The sequence below is a fragment of the Carya illinoinensis genome, chromosome 2 (assembly GCF_018687715.1).
Source record: "Carya illinoinensis cultivar Pawnee chromosome 2, C.illinoinensisPawnee_v1, whole genome shotgun sequence".
Lineage (NCBI taxonomy): Eukaryota > Viridiplantae > Streptophyta > Magnoliopsida > Fagales > Juglandaceae > Carya > Carya illinoinensis.
In genome coordinates, this window is record NC_056753.1 from 21,399,551 (window position 1) to 21,422,423 (window position 22,873).

General features: G+C 37.3%; 1 protein-coding gene and 1 non-coding gene across 2 annotated transcripts; one reads left to right on the forward strand and one right to left on the reverse strand.

The window, feature by feature from the left end:
- Positions 1-545: 545 nt before the first annotated feature.
- LOC122302021 lies at positions 546-653 on the reverse strand. The gene has a single exon (XR_006240272.1). It is a non-coding gene; the product is annotated as a small nucleolar RNA R71 (small nucleolar RNA).
- An 11,495-nt stretch (positions 654-12,148) lies between these two features.
- On the forward strand, positions 12,149-22,345 carry LOC122300324 (protein GFS12). The gene is made up of 16 exons (XM_043110882.1): positions 12,149-12,429; positions 12,513-12,601; positions 13,815-15,905; positions 16,236-16,563; positions 16,652-16,867; positions 17,035-17,107; positions 17,199-17,404; positions 17,503-17,565; positions 18,301-18,512; positions 18,641-18,752; positions 18,935-19,456; positions 19,558-19,868; positions 19,966-20,209; positions 20,336-20,409; positions 21,037-21,172; positions 21,776-22,345. Exons 1-16 carry the CDS (start codon positions 12,298-12,300, stop codon positions 21,923-21,925), a joined length of 4,959 nt encoding a protein of 1,652 aa, XP_042966816.1. The 5' UTR covers positions 12,149-12,297; the 3' UTR covers positions 21,926-22,345.
- The last annotated feature ends 528 nt before the right edge of the window (positions 22,346-22,873 follow it).

Below are 22,873 nucleotides of genomic sequence, written 5' to 3' on the forward strand. Positions count from 1 at the left end.
TTTTTTTTCTTTTTCTTTTTGTAGTTTTTTTTAGTGTTAGGTTTTTCTCTACCTTGCATGCACAGGTATAGAGACGCCTTGGGTCGGTTTGCTTGTAGACTTGTGTTAGAATCACAGTTTAATTTTTTTGATCATTTGTTTGATAATTCTTTTAATTCTGAGAAAATGAGTGAACACGAAGATCAACCCACTAGGACCCTTCAGGATTACCTCCACCATACACGCACAGCCACACCATCATGCATCATGTTTTCAGCTAAAATTCGCTAATTGGATTTTAAAACAGGGATGATACAGTTACTCCCTACTTTTCATGGCTTGGAAAATGAAAATCCATAAATGCACATTAGGGAGTTTGAGGAAGTAGTTGCGACTTTTCATAGTCAAAATGCAACTGATGACATTGTGAGACTTAAGTTCTTTCCTTTCTCTTTGAAGGATAGAGCTAAGAGTTGGCTATACTCTTTGAGACCACGATCTATTGGGTCATGGAATGAGATGACTCAGGTCTTCTTTAATAAATACTTTCCCCAACATAAGACCAATGTTTTAAAAAGGCAAATCTCCACTTTTGTACAAAAGGACAGTGAGACTTTGTATCAGTCTTGGGAGAGATTTAAGGAGTTATTGAGTATGTGTCCTCACCATGGGTATGAGAATTGGCGCTTAGTGAGCTATTTTTATGATGGACTTACACCTAGAGAGCGTCAATTTGTAGAGATGATATGTAATGGTGAGTTCTTACATAAAGATCATGATGAGGCCATAGAATACCTCAATGAGCTTGCTGAAAAAGCTCACACTTGGACTGGACCTAGTGCTACTGAGAGCACAAATAGGTCACGACCTGCAGGAAACCTAAATGGTGGTGGAATTTACCATCTCAGGGAAGAAGATAACCTAAAGGCTAAGGTTGAGATGCTCACTAGGGAGCTAGAGGTGTTGAAGAATAAAGACTTAAAGCCAACACACGTGGCTAATCATGCAGAGTCTTTTGGACGATATTTTGTGTGTGGTGGGGTAGATCACATTGCCCAAGAGTGTCTCACATTTGCTGAGATGAGAGGGATGTATGAGGAACAATGTAATGCCTTAGGTATGTACATGAAACCTGTTGCACCTTTCTCTGATACATACAATCCTGAGTGGCGTAATCACCCCAATTTTAGCTGGAAGTTTGAAAACCAACTGCCTGCACAACCCCCTAGATCATATCCTGCACCATATCATGCACCTTCATCTTCTATGAGTCCTTTAAAAGACACTTTGCATGCTTTTATTGAGGCACAGAGTAAAACTAATCAAAAGTTTAAATCTTTGATTATGCAGGTTGTTGAAGAAAACAAAAAGATAAAGAGTCATATATCCAAGATAATGAGCTCCTTGAGTGTGAATGAGCGTGGCAAGTTTCCTTCTCAAGCTCAATCTGCACCCCAAGGTCAGCATATGACACAAAAAAATTTAAAAGAAGTCAATGTCATTATGACAAGAAGTGGTAAATCCTTACACATCCCAACAACTGATAAGCAAGAGGATGTTGAAGAGGAACAAAGCAATGATAGCACCGATTTCTCCAAGGATGCCGAGGTAATCAAGAGTCCAGTTAAGGTACCATTTCCTCAAGCTTTAAAATCTGGTATGCGAACTTTGGATTCTAGTAATGAAATCTTGGAGAACCTCAGGCAGGTAAAGATTAACCTTCCTCTTTTGCATGTTATTAAACAAGTCCCCACTTATGCAAAAGTTCTTAAAGATTTGTGTACAGTTAAGAGGACGCACCATGTTAAGAAGACATCATTTCTGACAGAGCAAGTTAGTGCTCTAATTGAGCAGCGAATTCCTCCTAAGTACAAGGATCCTGGTTGTCCAACCATTGCATGTAATATTGAGAATCATGAGTTTGGACAAGCCTTGCTAGATCTAGGAGCTAGTGTTAATTTGATGCCTTATTCCATTTATTTGCAGTTTGGTTTGGGTGAAATTAAGCCTACTTCTGTCGTGCTTCAGTTGGCTGATCGTTCAATTAAGAAACCGAGAAGGATAGTTGAGGATATTTTGATCCAAATTGACAAGTTTTATTATCCTGTTGATTTCTTAATTTTGGATACTCAATCAGTTGTTGAGTCTAACTCTAAAGTTCCTCTCATATTAGGTAGACATTTCCTTGCTACGGCTAATGCACTTATAAATTGCAGGAATGAGTTGATGAAGTTATCTTTTGGAAACATGACCATGGAGGTCAACATTTTCCATATTGAGAAGCAGCCAACAGATGACGAGTGCCACCAAACGTATATGATTGATGCACTCATAGACAAGGGAGTTCACACAACTCATGATTTTGATCCCCTTGAATATTCCCATGTGAATTCTGAGTTTAATACATCTATTAGTGATTCATCTGATGTTATTGATATTTGTGCTGTTTTTGATGAAATTCAGGATTATGGCACACAGGTTTGGCAACAGAAATTTAAGGAGTTGCCTAAAAAATGTGGAAAACAGATTCATGTAAGTATGAAAGCACTAAGAGTTAAATTGAAATCTTTGCCTAAGTCTAAATTCTATAAGGTTAAAATGAAAACGTTTCATGATAAAAATATTCTTAGAAAGAGGTTTAAACCTAATGACCGAATATGCTTATATGATTTTGGATCTCATAAGCACAAAAGAAAACTTCGGTTTAGGTAGACTGACCCATTTCTAGTGAAAAATGTTTTTGTAAATGGGGCGGTAGAAATAAAAGATCCTAAAGATGGTCGGATCTTTAAAGTAAATGGTCAAAGCCTTAAAATATTAATTGATAGGCAAGTTCCGGAAATGGAAGACATTCCACTTGTGGATCCAGTCTATCAACCTTGACCACACCACCAAGGTATGTGTTTCTTCATTTATTTTGTTTTGCTTTGCTTTGTTTTTGTTTTTTCTTATTTTCTTTCTTTTCTTTTTTGTTTGCTGTTGTTTTCTTTGTTTTTGATTGCAGGATAGTTTCATTTCGTCATTTCAGATTACCATCTTTGGTGTTTAGTGAGCTACCCACGTCACTCATCAGGTGTATTCTACCATTTTCAGTTACTCCCTATTCAATTTTGATTCTTAAACATTGAGGACAATGTTTCATTTAAGTTGGGGGGTGGTGGTGCAAATTCAGTATTTAAAATGCTTGTTGGAACTCTGTGGCATATTTTCATGTGTCAATTTTTTTTTGATTTGCATCACACGTGCATCATTTTCACATGTGTACTCATTCTCATTCATAGCCATTTTCGTGAATTCACCAAACCCACCATAATCATTTTTACTGAAGCATTCACAGAACCCTTAATGCACTTATCCAAGTTTTGTGGAAAGATGGTGGTTTGACACATGTAGCTAGAGAACTCTTTTGCTTAAGTATTCATTTGAGTTTGGAGAGGATTGAGAGCATACAAATGCAGTAAATTGTGATAAGCGTTCATTGGTCTGTTGAATTGGACACTTCTTTTGAGAATATCATTACATGGTTTGCGGTACAATGGTGGATATACTTGGGATATGACGAAAGTCAACTTAGGATTAACGTTTGAGCCTTTCAAGCTATCCTTTCCATCATAGACCCCTAGTAGCCAACTTTGAGCCAATAAACACTTGTAGCTTTTTCTTTTCATATGCCCATATCATTCATGCCTCTCCACATTGGAGTATAACCTATACACAGATTTTCTTACCCTTTTTACTTCCAAGTGTATACTAGGTGTGGAATTTGTATTTTCTTTCTTTAATTTTATCATTTTCAATTAAGAAGAAGAAGAAGACGACAGAAAAAAGAGAAGAGTACAAGTTGCAAAGTGTTCAATTGAGTGAGCTCCAAAAAAAAAAAAAGGAAGTTGGTAGAGATGGAAAGAATACAAAAGTGGCATGTGTAATTGTTGAAAAAAAAAAGACGAAGAAGAAGGAAAAACATTATTATTTGATAATCTGAAAAGTTGGAGAGTATATCAAGTGAGAAGTGTGGTCTATTGAGATATTTAATAAAATTTCCTTTGTATGTACTTGGAAGTTTTTGAATCCCTTTCATCCTTTTTTTTTATAACCCCAAAACCAAGCCACATTACAACCTTTTGTGTTGATCATTCTGATCCTAAGTAAGCTGTTGGAAAGATTGATGGAAGTCTCATTTGTTAGTGTTCCTATCATAAGATCAATGTTTGCTTGTTGCTTGTACATAATTATCTAATTTTCCATGAGAGTGTGTATACACTCATTGTCAACTCCATAGAGAGAGCCTTTACATGAAACACTATTATACCTGTGAGTTATGGAGTTGAACATTTTGCTTAAGATGTTCTTGATGTTGCATGTGTCAAGGTTAGTGGTAGGATGGTTATGGCTTGGAGAACACACACACACTCTGTGGATTGCTATAGGTGGATTGATCTTGATGGGTTATTGGATTCCTTAGATTGTTTTGATATGTAAATCTGGAAAGTGTGACTTGATGGCCTTTATGTGTGATTTTCTTTGGTCTCTTTCGTTGTTTTGACATGAAAATTGATAGGGACTAGCAATGAGTAAGTTGGGGGGTGTGATGAGTGTGCGAAAGTGCACTCTATATACCCTATTATTGGACTAAAATGCTAAAATGTGAATAGAAATCATAGGAATTAATGTGTATTCTTAAATTGAATTTCTATTTACGTTGGGATACTCCTAAACAGTTTTTTTATGTCTAATTTCAGAGTTTATAAAGAGCAAGTCAAGTCCAGAAAAATTTAAAGGAGGACATTCATGGGGTTTGAGAGCAATTTGGAAGAAAAGAAAAAGAAAAAAAATCACAAAATGAGACCACAAGAAGTCCAAGTCCGAAATTCGCTAGGGACAGTCTGGACATACTTTTAGTCTTTTGACTGTATCTTTTTACTCACATATCGGATTGATGCGATTCTTTATGCATTAGAAATATATCTTAAAGGGCTATAACTTTGTTTCTAATAAGAATTTTCAAATTCGAACTCCTAAAGGGTGTACGTGGCTGCCAAGATAAATCCTAAAATTTAAGCGATTTTTTTATGCGGAAATCAAGAGCACATTAGGGTTTCTTTCTTACCCTATATAAGTATATCATTAGCACGAAATGGAGGGGAGAGAGGCACAAGAGGCAGATCTGAAAAGAGGAGAAAATCACTTCTATGGCCATCGTTCGCTTCAGTTTTCTCTGGAAATTTTTGTTGTCCATTATATTTATGGGTAACTAAATTCTCAAGTAGGGTTAGGGATGAACGTGCACATTAGATGGTATTTCTAATTTATTTTTAATTCATGTATTTGATCTTCAATTGCTAAAACTCTTTTGTTTTATCATTCTCAATTCATCGTTGATATTTTCTTCTCCGAATAATCATAGAATTTATTCTGTTTATGGATTCAGTCATGCTTTTTCTATTGAATGGATTAGTTCTTTGATTATGTTTGGATCAGTTATTTATCTATATTGATTTAGTTTTTTGTTGCAATATCGTTCCTTGAGTATATTGTCGTAATTGGATTTTCTCAATAGGAGTAGTAATTTACGTTTTTTTAAAAGTGGTGAATGCTTTTTCAAAGGGTTACATTTGATTTAAGTCTGGTTTATAAATCTATACCTTCTGATTGGGAATTTCGAGAATTGAGTTCCTAATTGAGTTATCCAATGAATTAAGAATAATTAAAATACCAGATTTGTGCAAGGGATTTCCGACGCTCTACTGTTCGTCAAATTTGAGTACTTTTTCTATTAATCACATTGCTTCACTTTAATTTACATTTAAAGTTAATCTTTGTTCTCTATTACTTATTTAATATTTTTCTTTAGATTCTTTGTTCCTCTTGCTATTCTTTTAATTTGTCTCCCTGTGGAATCGACACCCCAAAGCTGTGCTACAACTACCGTGTTATTCTTTGGGCGTAATCACCTCTCCATTCTCTAAGGTGCGCCATGTTCCATCAAACCCCTTAATTTAGTGAAATTATTCATAGTCGCACTGAAAAGGAGTGGAGACTCCATTAAGAAAATGATTTCCTCTCCATTCTACAATCTGCTGCTTTGTCCTCTAACTCATCAGGAAAATCCTACACTGGAAACAAGAATTTTGCTAGGAAAGAATGGCCTATATGTTCTCACTATGCAATTCCAGGGCACCTAATTGAGAAGTGCTTCAAAATTCATGGATATCCACTTGGATATCAATCTGAAGCTAGATCCTCGACTCCCTCACCCTTTGCTAATCAAGTTGCCTCCACAGATTCTACTCCTAACTTACCTCTCTCACAGTTGAAGTGTCAACAACTCCCATCCATCTTAATTCAGAATCAAATGCTTCTTCACCACAAATAGCAAATGTAATTTTTTCTCCATCTTTTGAACATCTGTCAGATAATTCTCTTCCCACTTTTTCTCCCAAACATTTTATCTTCTCCATCAAGAAAATCAACCTCCCCAATTTTTCTTCTAATGATTGGATAATAGATACTGGTGCAACAAATAACATGATCCACTCAATATCTGTATTCACTTCTTCTCGGACTATTCATAACACTTTTGTCAAATTACCTAATGGAGTCTCTGCATTAGTCACTCATATAGGTTCCATCTATCTGCCAACTTCTCTCATCTTAAATAATGTGCTATGTATTCCTTTCTTTACTTTCAATATTTTGTCTGTTAGCAAATTGACTAGGTCATCTTCTTGTTGTCTCATTTTTCTTCATGATGCTTGCTTCATTTAGGTGCTCATCCATTGAAGGACTATTGGGAAAGGTAAACCTAAAGAAGGACTATACTTGCTGCAACAACAATCAGAACAAGCCTCTGGCTTTAGAGATGTGTCTCCTTCTATTGCTTTTGTTTTCAATACTTAACGTAATAGTACTTTTGTTGTTTGACATAAAAGGTTGGGTCATCTATTCTTTTATCACATGAGACTTTTATCTCATATTGCTTCCTATATTTACAATAATAATTCAGAACATTGTGATGTTTGTCCTCTTACTAAACACAAGTGGTTACCTTTCCATGTTAGTCAAAATAGTTCATCTCTTCCCTTGAACTTATCCACTGTGATATTTTGGGGCCATTTTTTCCTCAATCTATAAATTGGCTTTTGGTATTTTTTTTTACCATCACATGGCTTGTGTTTTATTTTTGTTCTATCATTTCTTTTGAATGGAAACACATCATGTTTTAGTTTGCCCTTGGGGTTTTTCACATTTGTTAATGCCAGCAACATCATGTCCCAAATCTAACATCATGTCATGCATGAATATATAAGATGCCATGGAATGTTTTTATATACGTCATGCATGTCAATGGATGTATGGTTATACTTTCATTTGTTTACCCTGATAGCTGGTTATAGAACTTAAAATAATAAGAGTAATGTTAGATATAAATCTAAGACATACAAGTCTCATACAATCTATTTAAAATATATATATATATATATATATATATATATATATATAACTCATCATATAAAAAAGTGATATTTTTTCAAGTGGGTGTTATTTTTTTTTTCAAAGAGTCTGCATGAGACTTGCATATCCTATAACTGCACAAATTGAATTATAAATAATAATAATTCCATTACTATTTTATCAAAAATTAGACGCTAATAAATATGGCTCAATTACCCCTAGTTCTTGCACACAACATGTGACACAAAAAAATAAAAATATATTTTTTTTATAAGAGAGAGAATTCATTCAAATGAAATGAATCAAGTACAAAGGAGTCCAAACAAAATACAACATCCAATATTCAATTACAATCCAGCATCCATCAATACTCAAGCCATGATAAAGCCTGGACATTAATGTCACCATTGAACTATATTTTTGACCAACTGAGCATGACAAGCAAGCAAGTCGGCAGCTTCATTACCTTGACAACCAACATGAAAAACCGCATAATCGTCAAAGCTTTGAAGTAGATGCTGAATTTCCACAATTATGGGGCCTTGCTTGGAAATATTAGGTTCTCTAGATTTTAAAGCTTTAATAATAAAAGAAGGGTGCCAATACCAAACTAGAGATCCCCAAACGAAATATCAATTGTAACTCCCGAAGAGCAGCCAATGCTTCAATATCATCTACTTCAAACACACCTACTTCCTTCCTACGCATTGCCATAATGATATCACCCTTAACATCCCGAAGAATATCTCCAATACCAGCAGTTGAAGAAGATCTAATTAGAGCCCCGCAAAAATTCAATTTAAACTTACCCTCAGGTGGAGGCTTCCAAGAAAGATCTCGTACTTCGTTAACAACGAATTGAGTTAACCGAATAAAAATAAAGTTGTCCACATACCCAATGCAATTATCGAATATCTCTTGAAGAACATCATCTGAATTTTCAAAGATGCTAAGATTCCTATATTTCTAAATACCCCACAAAATAGTGAGTACAAGAGGAACAATAGAACATTAGCCTCCATTACAACCCATAACACATCGTTTATCTCCAAATCAGCATGTAAAAACTGAAAAATTAAGGTATCTAATTTCTCATACTGCCAGGTAACCAAACACCACCAAAAAATATGATTGCAACTCTCCATCTCCAATTTGTATCGATAGATATATTCTAAATATATAGTTAATCGCCTTCATGTTAAGTTTTTTAATTAGTTATTAGGAGTTCCTAAGACTATCCGTTAAATTTTTTAGGCAATCATCGTTATAAGTGAAATGACTTTCCCAAATAATTTTTAAGAAATTCAAATTTATAAAACCTTTTTTATGCCATCCCATATACATACTTAATTAGTAATTTTTAATTTTATAATTTAAATAGTTATCATATATGATATAAAAGTGGTAGGTCTTCATATAAATTTTACAAAAAGGAAATTATACAATGGCATAACTTAATAGGATATATCAAATCTACTTTACAATCTGATGGATTGCATTAAATCATGTTAGCTTATAAATTTCATTTAAAATTTATGTATAAACCAATCATTTTTTAGCACGGAAAAACGTTTTCTTCAACAAAGTCGAGTCCCTTGACTCGTTGTAATGCAGAAGTCGGACACAAGTCCCTTGACGTACCGACCCAATAGCTAATAAAACCAATTACCTTGACTTGTCACAATGCAGAAGTCAAACACAAGTCCTTCGATTTGCCGACCTTGTGTTAATAAAGCTGAGTCTCTTGACTCACCATGATGCAGAAGTCGAGTATAAGTCCCTTGACTTGCCAACCCTTGTGCTAACAAAGTCAAATCCCTTGACTCGCCGCGATGCAAAAGTCGGGCACAAGTCCCTTGACTTGCCAACCCTCGCGCTAAAAAAGTCAAGTCCCTTGACTCACTATGATACAGAAGTCGGGTAACTTGCCAACCCTTACGCTAACAAAGCTGAGTCACTTGACTCGTCGCGATGCAGAAGTCGGACACAAGTCCATTGACTTACCGACTCTCACGCCAACAAAGGCGAGTCCCTTAACTCACCACGATGTACGAGTCAGACACAAGTTCCTTAACTTGCTGACCTTCTCTCTAATGAAGTCAAGTCCCTTGACTTGCCGCCATGTATGAGTCGGACTCAAGTTCCTCGATTTCCCAACTAGTTGGAACAAGTCCCTTGACTTGCCTACCTTTGTACTGACAAGCCGAGTCCTTCGACTCGCAATGATACAGAAGTCGGACACAAGTATCTTGATTTGCCAACCCTCGTGCAAACAAAGCCAAGTCATTGAACTCACTCCTGGACAGCAATACCAACACAACATATTCTCCAGCAAAAGCCGAGTGTTACACTCATGCCATAACTGCCACTAGAAGGTTACCTTCAAGAACGAGCCTTCGAGCTCTAAAGCGTCTAGCACAGGTTACCTTCGGCAACGAGTCGACGGGCTCGGAACTGCCTAAGATGAACCGAGATGGTCAATAGACTCTCTGACCACTTAGTGCGGGTTACTACCAGCAAACATCAGCAACGAAACGAAAACACCAACAACGTTTTACATCAAGGGAGACACCCATCAACGTCATTGAAAAAAAAAATAACCTCATGCAACCTATAAGGAAAATGTCTATACAAATGAACTCACAAGCGAGAAAGGCCAAGGATCGCCCCACCCTACCCATTCCTTGCAGAGAGTCAACAGTTGGGCCAAGTCACTCGACTGCCCAACCTCCCTTGACGAACTCATGGAAGGGAAAGGCCAGAGACCGCTAACTTCCCAGGCAACCAACGGTCAGGCAAATCACTTGACTGCAGTCGAGCCCATTTCCCGCCAAAGTCAAGCTCCAAGCTCGCACCTTACACGGTCGAGCCCATCTCACGCCAAAGCCAAGCTCCACGCTCACACCTTACGCACTCAAGTATATCCCCCGCAAAAATCTGAGCTCCACGCTCTCACCTTACTCTGTTGAGCCCATCTCCCACCAAAGCAGAGCTCCAAGCTCGCAACTTACGCAGTCGAGTATATCTCCCACCAAAAGCCGAACTCCACGCTCACACCTTAGGCAGTTGAGTGCACCTCCCAGAATTTATTTCTTTACGGATCTCAAAGAACTATCTCTGTCGCATATTTTATTTTAAAGATTATCAAGGCCTTCTTTTAAAGCAAATCGACCTTAAGAAGGGCGGGCAATTGAAGGTGACAAAATATCTCAGGCCCAGCCCATCAAAGGGCTCCCACTAGAAGACAACATAAGGAGAGAGGGAGAGAGAAAGAGGAGACAAAGAGAAGACAAGGGAAAATAAGATGTCAAAGGGAAGGGAAGGAAGAGACGGAAAAGAAAAGAAAAATGAGAGTGGAGAAAAGAGAAGAGGCCAGACATGCAAGGAAAAAGGCTACCACTCCTCACCACTACTAAGGGGCATGTAGAAAGATGAACTGTATGAGATAAAAGGGGAGGGCCAGATGACTCTAGGGGGACTTCTTCAATAATTCCTTCAATCTCACAATCAGAGCTCTAGTGAGAATATCTCTTCCAACAAAGAGATTTCTGGCTTCCATTGCACAATGAGAAATGAGAGACTATCAAAGATTGTAAAATACTCATATTATAGTATATTTGTCCTCCAAATGACCCGTGGATGTAGGCCAAGTGCCAAACTATATAAATCTGTATCTTAATTTCTTTTATTTTCTTTGTATTTGTTTTCCATTCACTACCATGATTGTACATACGGATATCGTATAACTGCATCGGACCACCACTGGAGTTTTCAAGCCACACCGATCGAGGCCCAATTGCTATAGCGGGCCGGGAATGACTCTTTCTCTCATTCTAGCCTGTTGTGCTATTTTTATGTATTAACAGACATCATTCTATATAACAATAACGGCATTTTAAAGAATAGCGCACCATAATACTATAAGTAATGTTATCCAAACTATTATTCATATTATGATTACTAATAGCTAATAATTATGATTACTGATAGCTAATAATGTTGAATATTTGAGTTAAATGAGCAAAACAATATAAAGAGAATATTCATTGGTGGGGTTCTAAATGGATCTATACTAGATACCATCATGGTTTGTGCAAATACCGCACATTCTTTTTGAAAAAGTATAGAATCTACTGTTAAAAATTTAATTTTTTTATGTGGATCTCATAGTTATTTACTTTTTAGAAAAAGAGTGCACAACACCTGCTAGTTGATGAATATTTCCACATTATCCATACAAAATGGGATCGACATGGATCATACCTAATGGTATCAATTTCATATGATAAAAGTCAATAGTTGTTGAATTGACTTGTATATTCTACAATTCCTTAATTCGATGACACCCAACCTTATCTGCCTTAAAGGACCTGCAGCTGGACCCGGCCCATGATTGGGTCCTAGTGTTCAAAATAAATTGGGCCAACACTGCAATCCAATAGTAATTTGGACTTTACGAACCTTCCCAATTTCTTAGGCCCAACATCACACTCAAAATGAATCTGAATCTTGTCGGCCTTAAAGATCACGCAACTCGATCCAAATCCTGTCAATTCCCACAAATTGGGCCAGAACTTCTGTTTAGATCCAGTACCATCAACAATCAAATCCACTTCTTTTTGGGGCCTTCTAGGTATGAAGGCCCAATATCACACCCGAAGCCCGAAGCATGTTTCCTATCGTGACGGCAAAGAAACTATATCGGGCTTGTTCCTGACTCCGCGCTTCCTTCCACCTATCGATCAAAGGCGTTCCAGAGACTGATAGTTCTTTTCCAGACTCTCTACCATTCCCCTTGGGTCACAGAGATAGAAGAAAAAATGGAGGGAGATTGAATGATCGTGTCTCTTCGGGAGAAGAAAGACAATGGAAGCAGAGATGTGCTTCGAGTGTCTCCAGCGCCGAATCGAGTCAGATTTCTCTGACCGGCTCGTTTTCTCCTATGGATTCTCTGACTCCCACTCCGCTCTCCCTCTCGGCTCTTCTGTCGTTGTTCAGGTTCCTCTCTACCTGTTTACGTGTGTGTGTGCGCGTGTCAAATGGCTCTCTGTCTAATGGAATTTGGTGTTGTGGTGGTGCAGATGTCTAATCCAAATGGTGACGGCTCAGCTAATCAGTTTATCTTGGTTTATATTCCAACTCATTACCGTAATTGCATGACCAAATACGTGTAAGACTTTCTCATCCTATATTCTACATACCAATTCCAAATTTCATTCATTCATTCATATTTCTTTCCCAATTTGAGTTTAACTTCCTTGTTTGGCCTTCATTATGTTATTTAAACTAATAACATTTTTCTTTTAAATTCTTTATGTAATTCTGTACGCTAGAACAATTGGCTAAGGGAAAGACGGAGAAACTTTTGAAAAAATGGAAATAAATATGTTCGTAGATGGTATATTTAAAATCATTAGCTATAGTATGTTAAGAATATAATAAAAATAATTAAATTTACCTATTTCCATTGGTTTAAATTTTTTAGACAAGTCGTGATTTCACATGGTATCAGAGCAAAGGTCCCGAATTCGAATCCTGACTCTACATTTTATCACATTTAATTAAATATTTCACGTGTTGGACTACCCATTGAAGGGAAGTCTGGCCCACACGTGAGGGGGAGTATTAATAATATGATACAAATAATTAAATCTACCTCTTTCCATCGGCTTAAGCTTCCCATCAACTTAAGCTTATGAGATAAATGGTGATTTCACATGGTATCAGAGTAAAGGTCCTGAGTTCGAACTCTGACTCTACACTCTACTCCATTTAATTAACTATTCCACGTGTTGGGCCAACTCATTGAGGGGGGTTATGGCCCACACGTGAGGGGATTGTTAAGAATATAATATAAATTATAAAATCACATTTTCCCATCATGTTTGACAAGGTAAATATAGCCGCTCTTAGAGTGCTAGAGTTTGGATTTCTATTCCAATGTGCCTTTATGTGTATGGTTTAGTTAGAAATAAATACTTGGACAGATTCAACGAACTTCGATCTCAATGGAATAAAAGATTCCTGTAGTTGCTGTGTGCTTGAAAATCTGCATTTGTGAATGTTTTATCCACTTTTACTTTATTTTTTTTTTTTTTTATCTTTTGGACTTTGGTTTTAATTTGTAATTTCCTAGCTTGTAATTAGGTGTTTTCTTTTGTATACTCCCTGTGTACGTGGGTTTTGCCTAATTACTTGGTTTAATAATATATATATATTTATATATATTTGTTAGCAGTAGCTCTTGTATACTTCATGTATACTAGGGCATACTCCTCTTTTTCATAAAATGATTATTTACCTAAAAATAGAGTATGTTCATAGGGAGTCTATCAGGTAAAGGATGCGAAATTTTAAACTCTTTTCCTCGTTTTCTTTTACAGAAATGAATATATTGAAGAAAATCTTCAAGAAAGTTATAGTAATTGTGGGATTGATAATTTTAGTCAAGATCGAGCGGATGTCGCCATACCAGAAACTCCGAGTGATAAAACAATTTCCGATAGTTCTACATGTAACCATTCTGCTAGGTTCTCTTGCTCAAGGATAATCACTGCGTTGGCCTCTATTGCTCAAGTTGGGATTTGTTCCTACTCTGTTTTTGAAGAGGTTGTTGCCAACTATCTGTCTGGGTCTCTGGAAGATCACATTTTGTGTTCACTTAGTCTCTTGGTTGAAGGGAAAGCTTCAGGGCGAGACAGCATAAATTTTCTTGGTTTACTTGGGATACCATCATTTCAGGAGAATAACTTTCCTGGTTCCCTGAGGCATCCAAATATAGCTCCTGTTCTTGCAATTCTCAAGACATCTGGCTATACTAATTTGGTGCTTCCAAGAGCACCTTACACCTTGGAAAACATTCTCCACTATAGTCCAAATGCTTTAAAGTCTGAGTGGCATATAAAGTTCTTAATATATCAGATACTCTCTGCCCTGGCTTACATTCATGGTTTAGGGGTTGCCCATGGTTATATATGCCCATCCAGTATAATGTTGACTGATTCGTGCTGGTCTTGGCTGCGGGTTTGTGATAAGCCATGGTTAGGATTCAATTGTAGTACAAGACATAATGGGCACACTGATGCTACCCCTGCAAAGATAGGTTGCTGCATAGAGGGTTGTCCATCTCAATGTCTTTATGCTGATTTGAAGCTTTCATCGTCTATAGACTGGCATTCTGATTTTAAACGGTGGTGGAGGGGAGAGATGAGTAATTTTGATTACCTGCTCATCTTAAATAGATTAGCTGGGAGAATATGGGGTGACCATACCTTTCATACGGTGATGCCATGGGTGATAGATTTTAGCACAAAACCTGACGAGAATTGTGATGCAGGGTGGAGGGATTTAAGTAGGAGCAAATGGCGGTTGGCAAAAGGGGATGAGCAGTTGGATTTCACCTATTCAACATCTGAAATCCCCCACCATGTATCAGATGAATGCCTTTCTGAATTGGCTGTGTGCAGTTACAAAGCAAGGAGGCTACCTTTGAGTGTTCTACGTACAGCTGTTCGTTCAGTATATGAACCCAACGAGTATCCTTCTACTATGCAAAGACTCTACCAATGGACCCCTGATGAATGCATTCCAGAGTTTTTTTGTGATCCTCAAATTTTTAGTTCTCTTCATGCTGGTATGACTGATTTGTCAGTACCTTCATGGGCAGGTAGTCCTCAAGAGTTCATTAAGTTACATCGTGATGCTTTAGAAAGTGACCGGGTCTCACGCCAAATCCATCATTGGATTGATATCACCTTTGGGTACAAAATGTCAGGTCAGGCAGCCATTGCTGCCAAAAATGTTATGCTGTCTTCTTCAGATCCCACAAAGCCAAGGTCAGTGGGACGCCGACAGCTCTTTACTCGACCACACCCTATGCGTCAAGATACTGCCAGGAGAACATGTGATGGTGCCAATGGCTTGACTATGCATCAATGCCGATCAAATGAATTGGAGAGTGAGGAATCTCTCCTCTTTGAAACTGCTTACTTACAAGAACTGGAAGAAGCGTCTGCTTTTGCTGAACATGCCAGGCATTTGGGTGCTCCTTATGGCTTCCACCAAGAATATTCTGGGAAGGATGTCTCTCCTGCAGAGGAGCCACCAGGTGAGAGTTCCAAGGGAAGTATGTCTATGCTCTCTGACATTGTCAGAAACAATGGAGTGCCTTTTGGTATTGATGTGAATTATCTTCTTGAGCATATTGAAGTTGAGGGTGAAGGTTCCATGGGATATCAAGATTTCTTACTCTGGAGGCAGAGGTCATCTTGTATGAGTATTTTTTCTGAAGATGCTGCAAAAGACATATTCTCTGTAGGTTGTGTTTTGGCAGAACTGTTTTTGAGGAAGCCACTTTTTGATTCAACTTCACTGGCTATGTACTTGGAGAGTGGCATATTACCTGAATTGATGCAGGAACTTCCTCCTCACACTAAAGTAGTTGTTGAAGCATGCATTCAGAAGGACTGGATGAGGTATTGATTTTGTTTTTTCTACCTAAAATATAGTTGTTTTTCTTTTCCCTGATAAGTAATAAAAATTTCATCAAAGAGCATTAAAGGTGCAATCCAATCAAGTACACAGGTAATCTGCATAATACTGAAAGTTCTTTATAAGTACATATAATACTATATGTTGTTTCATGGATAGTAAGCATAAGCTGATTATGTTTCTAGAATGTGTTTTAACTCTTGTTTTTTTCTGCTTTCTTTTGGCTGGGGGTGGGGGTATTCTTATATTTCTTTGTGTTTGTGGCTTTGCTCTTTGAATGTAACTGAGGTTGAATTCTCTTTCCTATTCATCAGGAGGCCATCTGCTAAAAGTCTTTTAGATTCACCTTATTTTCCTGCAACCATTAAGTCATCATACTTGTTTCTTTCTCCACTTCAACTTCTTGCTAAAGATGTCTCCCGTCTTCATTATGCTGCGAGTTTTGCAAAGCAAGGAGCCCTAAAAAAAATGGGAACATTAGCAGCTGAAATGTGTGCTCCATACTGCTTACCGATAGTATTGACTCCTTTGTCGGATGCTGAAGCTGAATGGGCTTATATATTGCTGAAAGAATTCATAAAATGCTTGAATTCAAAAGCAGTGAAGGCATTGGTCTTGCCTGCTATTCAAAAGATTTTACAGGCTAGTTACAAACTTTTCTTTTTAAAAATTTGTTTACTTTATAGTCTTTCTTTTTTTGACTTCCAACTCATTGAGATATTAATTTCAGACTACAGGTTATTCTCATCTGAAGGTATCAATTCTCCAAGATTCATTTGTGCGAGAGATATGGAATCGAGTTGGTAAACAAGCATATCTTGAAACTATACATCCTTTGGTCATATCAAACTTGCATGTTGCTCCTCATAAGCGTTCAGCGGCTGCTGCTTCCGTGCTGCTGATTGGTTCTAGTGAAGAGCTTGGAGTACCCGTTACAATTCATCAGGTTAAAATAGTTGTGTGAAAAAAAAGAATTCAAGTTTGCTGATCTGTATCAATCTGCCCATTTTTATTTAGTAGAGATGTAGCACACGCCTGTAGAAACACAAACACCAAACACTGTTACATATTTCATTGCTGTTGTAGCATACTAATTTCAAGTTGTTGAACCAGACAATCTTGCCTCTGATTCAATGCTTTGGGAAAGGCCTCTGTGCTGATGGAGTTGATGTCCTGGTTAGAATTGGTATTCTTGGTTCTTGGGTCATGGTTATGTTGTCTTTTTCTAGAATCGGCATGTTCAGCCTTTAAGCAACTTTTATATTTTTATTTTTCAGGTGGCCTTTTAGGCGAGGTTTTTATTGTCAAACAGCTGCTACCATTGCTTAAACATGTTATTCATACCTGCATTGAAGTCTCATATGTGAAGAAGCCTGAGCCTGTCCAGAGCTGGAGTGCTTTAGCTCTTATTGATTGTCTTATGACATTAGATGGCCTGGTTTTATACATGTCAAGGGAGATGGTCGTAAAGGAGCTAATTGATGTATGTGATTTTATTCTATTTTTGTTTTATCGTCAGCCGTTTGGGCAATGTGTGAAGACTTAAGAGCAAACATTTGCACCTCTCTTGTGATTTTGCAGGATCGGAGTTGCCTTCATGTTATGATTCTTATGCAGAAGAGTTTGGAATTTGCAGTGCTTCAGGTGCTTCAAATTTATCTATTTGTTTGCTTTGTGTCCAGTCACACATGCTTTAGTAGGTTTACAGGACCTTATATTGTTGCTTGTCCTATATAACATGGAGTTACCCTTGTAATACTTGCATCAAAATCAGGAAGAACAAATTGATTGATTATTGTGACCAGATCAGTTTCATTTCTGCCCCAGTTCTTCTGTAGGATGTTATACAGAACAACAAACATGCACATGCCTATAAAAATAAAAAATAAAAAATAAAAAAAAGTTGATGTTTGTGCATGTAGATGTTTTATGCTGTTATAACACATACTAGATGGATGTCAGATTTGTGACTCTTCCAACTAAAGATGAACTGCATATGAAGACCAATAAAGCAATAAGGCATTTGCTTTTTCTGTGCATCCAAAGAGTAGGTGTGCAATTTCATGGGTTGAAAAGATCATCTGAGATTTTCCTTGCATTTCTAATCAGATCTTCAGGGTGTTGCACCCATATTGCTCCCTTTAATGCTTGGCTATTGTTGTCTTAATGGGTTTTTAGGTAGAAAAAAATTAATTTCGACTTGTCTTTAGAACTTAATTCAATCGATCATTGAGACTTCCCTTACTTATGTTGTAGCTTATAATGGATTGATTTTGGAATTTCATTATAATCAATCCTCTTTTCCATTTTTTGAATCTCACTAGCCTATTAATTAGTTCGAAGGTGTCCAACAATGCAGTATTCCTTCTTTTTGGCCAGGTTGCTGCTACGACTCTCATGGCTGTTTGTCAGCGGATTGGACCAGATTTGACGGCATTGCATGTTCTGCCTCAGCTTAAAGAGCTATTTGATGAGCTTGCTTTCTCACGTGAAATTAGTGAAGGGCCTGCTCCTCTTGTGAGAAGAAGCTCGAAGGTCTATAAACCCAAAATTGATGGGGAGGCTCAAATCGAAAGCCGTATGGACCTAGCGTGAGTGCTGATCACATTTCACACGCCCCTATTAAAAACTTTGTTCGCAATGAAATTTCAATTTCAATCAAAATTCCTGTCTCTTATCATCCTATGAGTATGTAGAGAGTTTTCTTGCACATTTGCAGGTTGATTCTGTATCCTTCTTTTGCATCTCTTCTTGGTATAGAGAAACTTCGACAGGGTTGTGCAACATGGTTGCTTCTTGAGCAATATCTTCTACGGTCTCGTAATTGGAAGGTATGGAAGCTTCATGATTCTGAGGGCAGTATCAAGACAAGAGTTTGTTCATGAATATTTGTGCCGTACATGCAATTTTTTTTAAGATTCAAAGTTTGTTGTTGATATGAGTTTGTTCGTGTGAGGTTTTGTCTCACACACAAATTCTTTTACTTCATATTTCTGAACGTGTTATGATTCAGTGGGAATATACAGGAGAGTTGTCTAGAAGTGGCTTGGAAAGTGTAATCCTTAAGAGACCTCTGTTCAGCAAAGGCTTGACATCAGAATACAATCCTGCTAAGCTGTTACTTAATGGGGTTGGATGGTCAATTCCACAATCGCAAGGAGTTAGAGGTGCCAAAAACTTGATTCCACAGAGATGGATTAATGAAGTACGTAAGAATCCAGTTGAAATTGATGCATCAACATCAAACCTTGTGAAGCTCGAGCCATGGTTTTGGTTCCCTAGCCCAGCTTCTTGCTGGGATGGGCCTGATTTTCTTGGGCGTGTAGGGGGTCTAAAAGATGAACTTCCATGGAAGATCAGAGCATCTGTTATATACTCGGTCCGTGCACATCAGGGGGCATTAAGATCTCTAGCTGTTTGCCAAGATGAATGTACGGTCTTCACTGCAGGAATTGGCCCAGGATTCAGGGGAACTATTCAGAAATGGGACCTGACGAGAATTAATTGTGTGTCTGGCTATTATGGTCATGACGAGGTATATTTCAAGAAAATTTTGTGCTTTGAAGGAAATGTTTTATATATGCATTTCACAGCTATATATTGTGGTTGTGTCTCTGATTGCTTTACATATTTTAGGTTGTTAACGACGTCTGTGTCTTGTCGTCTAGTGGAAGAGTTGCATCAAGTGATGGAACTATACATGTTTGGAATAGCCGAACTGGGAAACTAATATCAGTATTTGCTGAACCCTCGGTGGATTTCACACATCTTGCAAGCCCTTTGTCTCCTGTTTCAAAGATTAATGTTGAACAGGCCAATATGCTTAATTCCAATACACTATCAAGTGGGATATTGACTAGTGCCTTTGATGGGAGCTTGTATACTTGTATGCATCAATTAGAATCTATTGAAATGCTTGCAGCCGGCACTGGAAATGGTTCTCTCAGGTGAATAGATATGTTTAGAAGCAGATTGTGTTTCAACCTTAAGGTGAGAAAATGTTCCAAAGCAGTTCAGGCTTTGATCTTTTCTTATACCATACAGGTTCATTGATATTTCCCGGGGTCAAATGCTTCATCTGTGGAGGGGTGATTCTGTTGAATCTGGTTTCCCTTCTCTTATTTCTGCATTATGCTCCTGTGGGTCTGACACCACACAAGCTTGTGGAACTCGTGCTTCACCGTCTTGGATTGCTGCCGGTCTAAGTACTGGTCATTGTCGGTTATTTGACTTGAGGAGTGGAAATGTTATTACCTCATGGCGAGCTCATGACGGATATGTGACAAAGGTATGCTTAATTTGCCAAAAAAAAAAAAAACCCATGTTATTTAGAATTCGAGTTTCATTGACATTATTACATCCAATTACTTCTGCAATCTGCCAATGTACTTATCAAAAACATTATTGCATCCAGTTGGCTGCACCAGAGGACCATTTGCTCATTTCAAGCTCTCATGACAGGACTTTACGAATCTGGGACTTAAGAAGGTAAGTGCAAAACTTATCTGTTTGATAATGGTTGGTTCTATAATTTACTTTTTGAAGTTTTTCTTCTGTCAATTACTTGTTTTTATTACTAATAACGGATACGGATTCTTTTACTTAATCAACTACACCATTCATGCATGAATGTTCCTACCAATCTCTTCCATCAGGGGGCCATCAGCTCTAGTGTCATATATAGGAGCATCCAACCCAAAAGCTTAAGCTATTAGGTGAAGATGCTTCATTAGTGCATAAACTTATTCCAAAGTCGACTCCCACCAAATGTGGGACTTTTTAACCCACTTAGGCATGCACGTAGACATGCGTAGTTGTGCAAAGCAAACCTCCCTCATCTTCAATGGTTGTGTGAGTACATACTCTAGTGCCCATCTTGTTCTCGTTACATAATTTACATAGATGTTCCAGAGCTTGCACAAGCTCTCGGAGAGGTGAAGATGAAGGGCTGTACTTTTGTTCTTTTATTCCTTATTCAGCATTTTAGATATTTTTCTAACACTGGCTGTAAGATTATGCCTTGATTTTATAAGAGACAAAAAGTAACATCTATTGAAACAAATGGCATTCTTTAGCTCTTTTTCACCAAATCACCTCTCTGATTTTTCCTTGCAGAAATTGGCCACCTCAGGCTACTATTTTCAAAGGTCACACAGATGGGGTGTCCAGCTTCTCTTTGTGGGGCCAAGATGTTATAACGATCTCCAGGAATAGGATTGGTCTTACATCTTTATCTAAATCTGCTGATGAGGTACGTAAATAGCAGCATATTCTTGGTTAAAATGCTTACATGTCAGGTGTGCAATAGGCTAGTGGGCTCTCTATTGCTAATTTGCTATGACACGATATTGAAATATGTTTTTTTTATTTATTTTATTTTATTTTTTTTTATCAACTAACAATTTCTTACAAATATTGCTTTAATTACAACATTTTCGATTTTATCATGTTTTAAGTTAGAATCTTATATGCTTGTAAATTCTCAACCGCCCCCTGCCGGGGGGGGGGGGGGGATAATGATTCCATATTACAGTTCTTTTGGGTGGTGTTCTGGCGTAGATTTAATCAGTTTTAAATAAAGTTGCATTTTACTTGTAAATATAAAGAACATATGTATTGTGCATAAGCTATAGATTTTAATGGAAAGTGTTTAGGCTTTTAGAGGATCCTAACCTGGTTTTAAAGTGCACTCCCTTAGACTGGATCTAATAGAAACTATTAGGTAACAACTACTCGCCCTCCTTTTATTGAAAGGATGGCATTTTTGTAGTAATATTATCCATCTTAGAATCGGTTCTTCAGGTATAGGCTTTCCATATAGTTGTAATGGATGTTTGTGATTGTCATGCGGCAGGATGGGCATCTTCGGATCATGCCTCAGAAACTCTACTTGGCGGATAATGGAACAAAAAACTTATCGATGTTATCGAGTATAAGTATTCTTCCCTTCTCGCGGCTGTTTCTTGTTGGAACTGAAGATGGTTATCTGAGAATCTGTTGTTAGATACATGGTCGATGCTTCCAAGAAGAAAGAAAAAAAATCAGCTTCATATTTGATACAATAGGCTCTGGAATAGGGATTCAAGTTTGCAATTTACAGCATGCTAGGTGTATATACTCTCTCTCCTCTTACAGTTTTACCCCCCGGCCAGGTGAGTCATTTACAGTAGTAGGAAGAAGTCTTTAGGGGAGTGGGAGTGGCTGCAAAAGATCTTAATCTGAGATTGTGTGGGTTTTGTGTGATCTATGAAAATGATTCTTCTTGTTCGATTCAAGTAAAATGTAAGATTTTTGTTTAGTCATCTCTCAGGTCTCTTCCGATTTAATGTGCACATGACTTAATTCAAACGAATTCTTTCATTTGTGGGGTTGTTTAGTACTCTGCGATTTGATTTATTTAGAAATGGGATGGATTCCTTGTTAATTTTTTCGTCCATCAACGATAGCCCTGGCTCTTTATTCTTCTTCTTCTGCATTTTTTTTTTTAGTTTTTTTTTTAATAATAAGAATTTGTTGTTTATTATTAAATATATATATATATATATTTTCTATTTCTTTTCAAGTTCAGGTTGTTTGAGAAATTAAAGCTGACACATGGCAACTTATGATTGGGCCTCGGTTTTTGTTTAACGTTTATGAACAAGAAAATTAAGAGTCTTAATTCTATATATTATTGAGAAATAATATTTATAGTATAAAAGTGTATAAGTTCTGAGCATTCTCTTTGGAAAAAATTAGGTAAATCTGATATTTACATAAAAAAAATTATTTTTTAATGATAGATCTCATTTGTTTTTTTTTTTTTTTAAATGAGTGTGGCTGTATCTAAAATTACAGACACAAGCCTGATATCAAGTCCCACGTTATTAAAAAATGGCCACTTCCTTGTGATTGCAGACGGAATGGCAAAAGAAATAGGTTTTTAATGAAGAAGACTTGTTGAACTTCAATT

Bases quoted from the DNA above. Each gene is read 5' to 3' on its own strand.
- LOC122300324 (XM_043110882.1), top strand. From the start codon at position 12,298: ATGGAAGCAGAGATGTGCTTCGAGTGTCTCCAGCGCCGAATCGAGTCA. The intron at 16,564-16,651 runs GCTAGTTACAAA...TATTAATTTCAG, and splicing joins CTATTCAAAAGATTTTACAG to ACTACAGGTTATTCTCATCT. The intron at 17,566-18,300 runs GTGCTTCAAATT...CTTTTTGGCCAG, and splicing joins TGGAATTTGCAGTGCTTCAG to GTTGCTGCTACGACTCTCAT.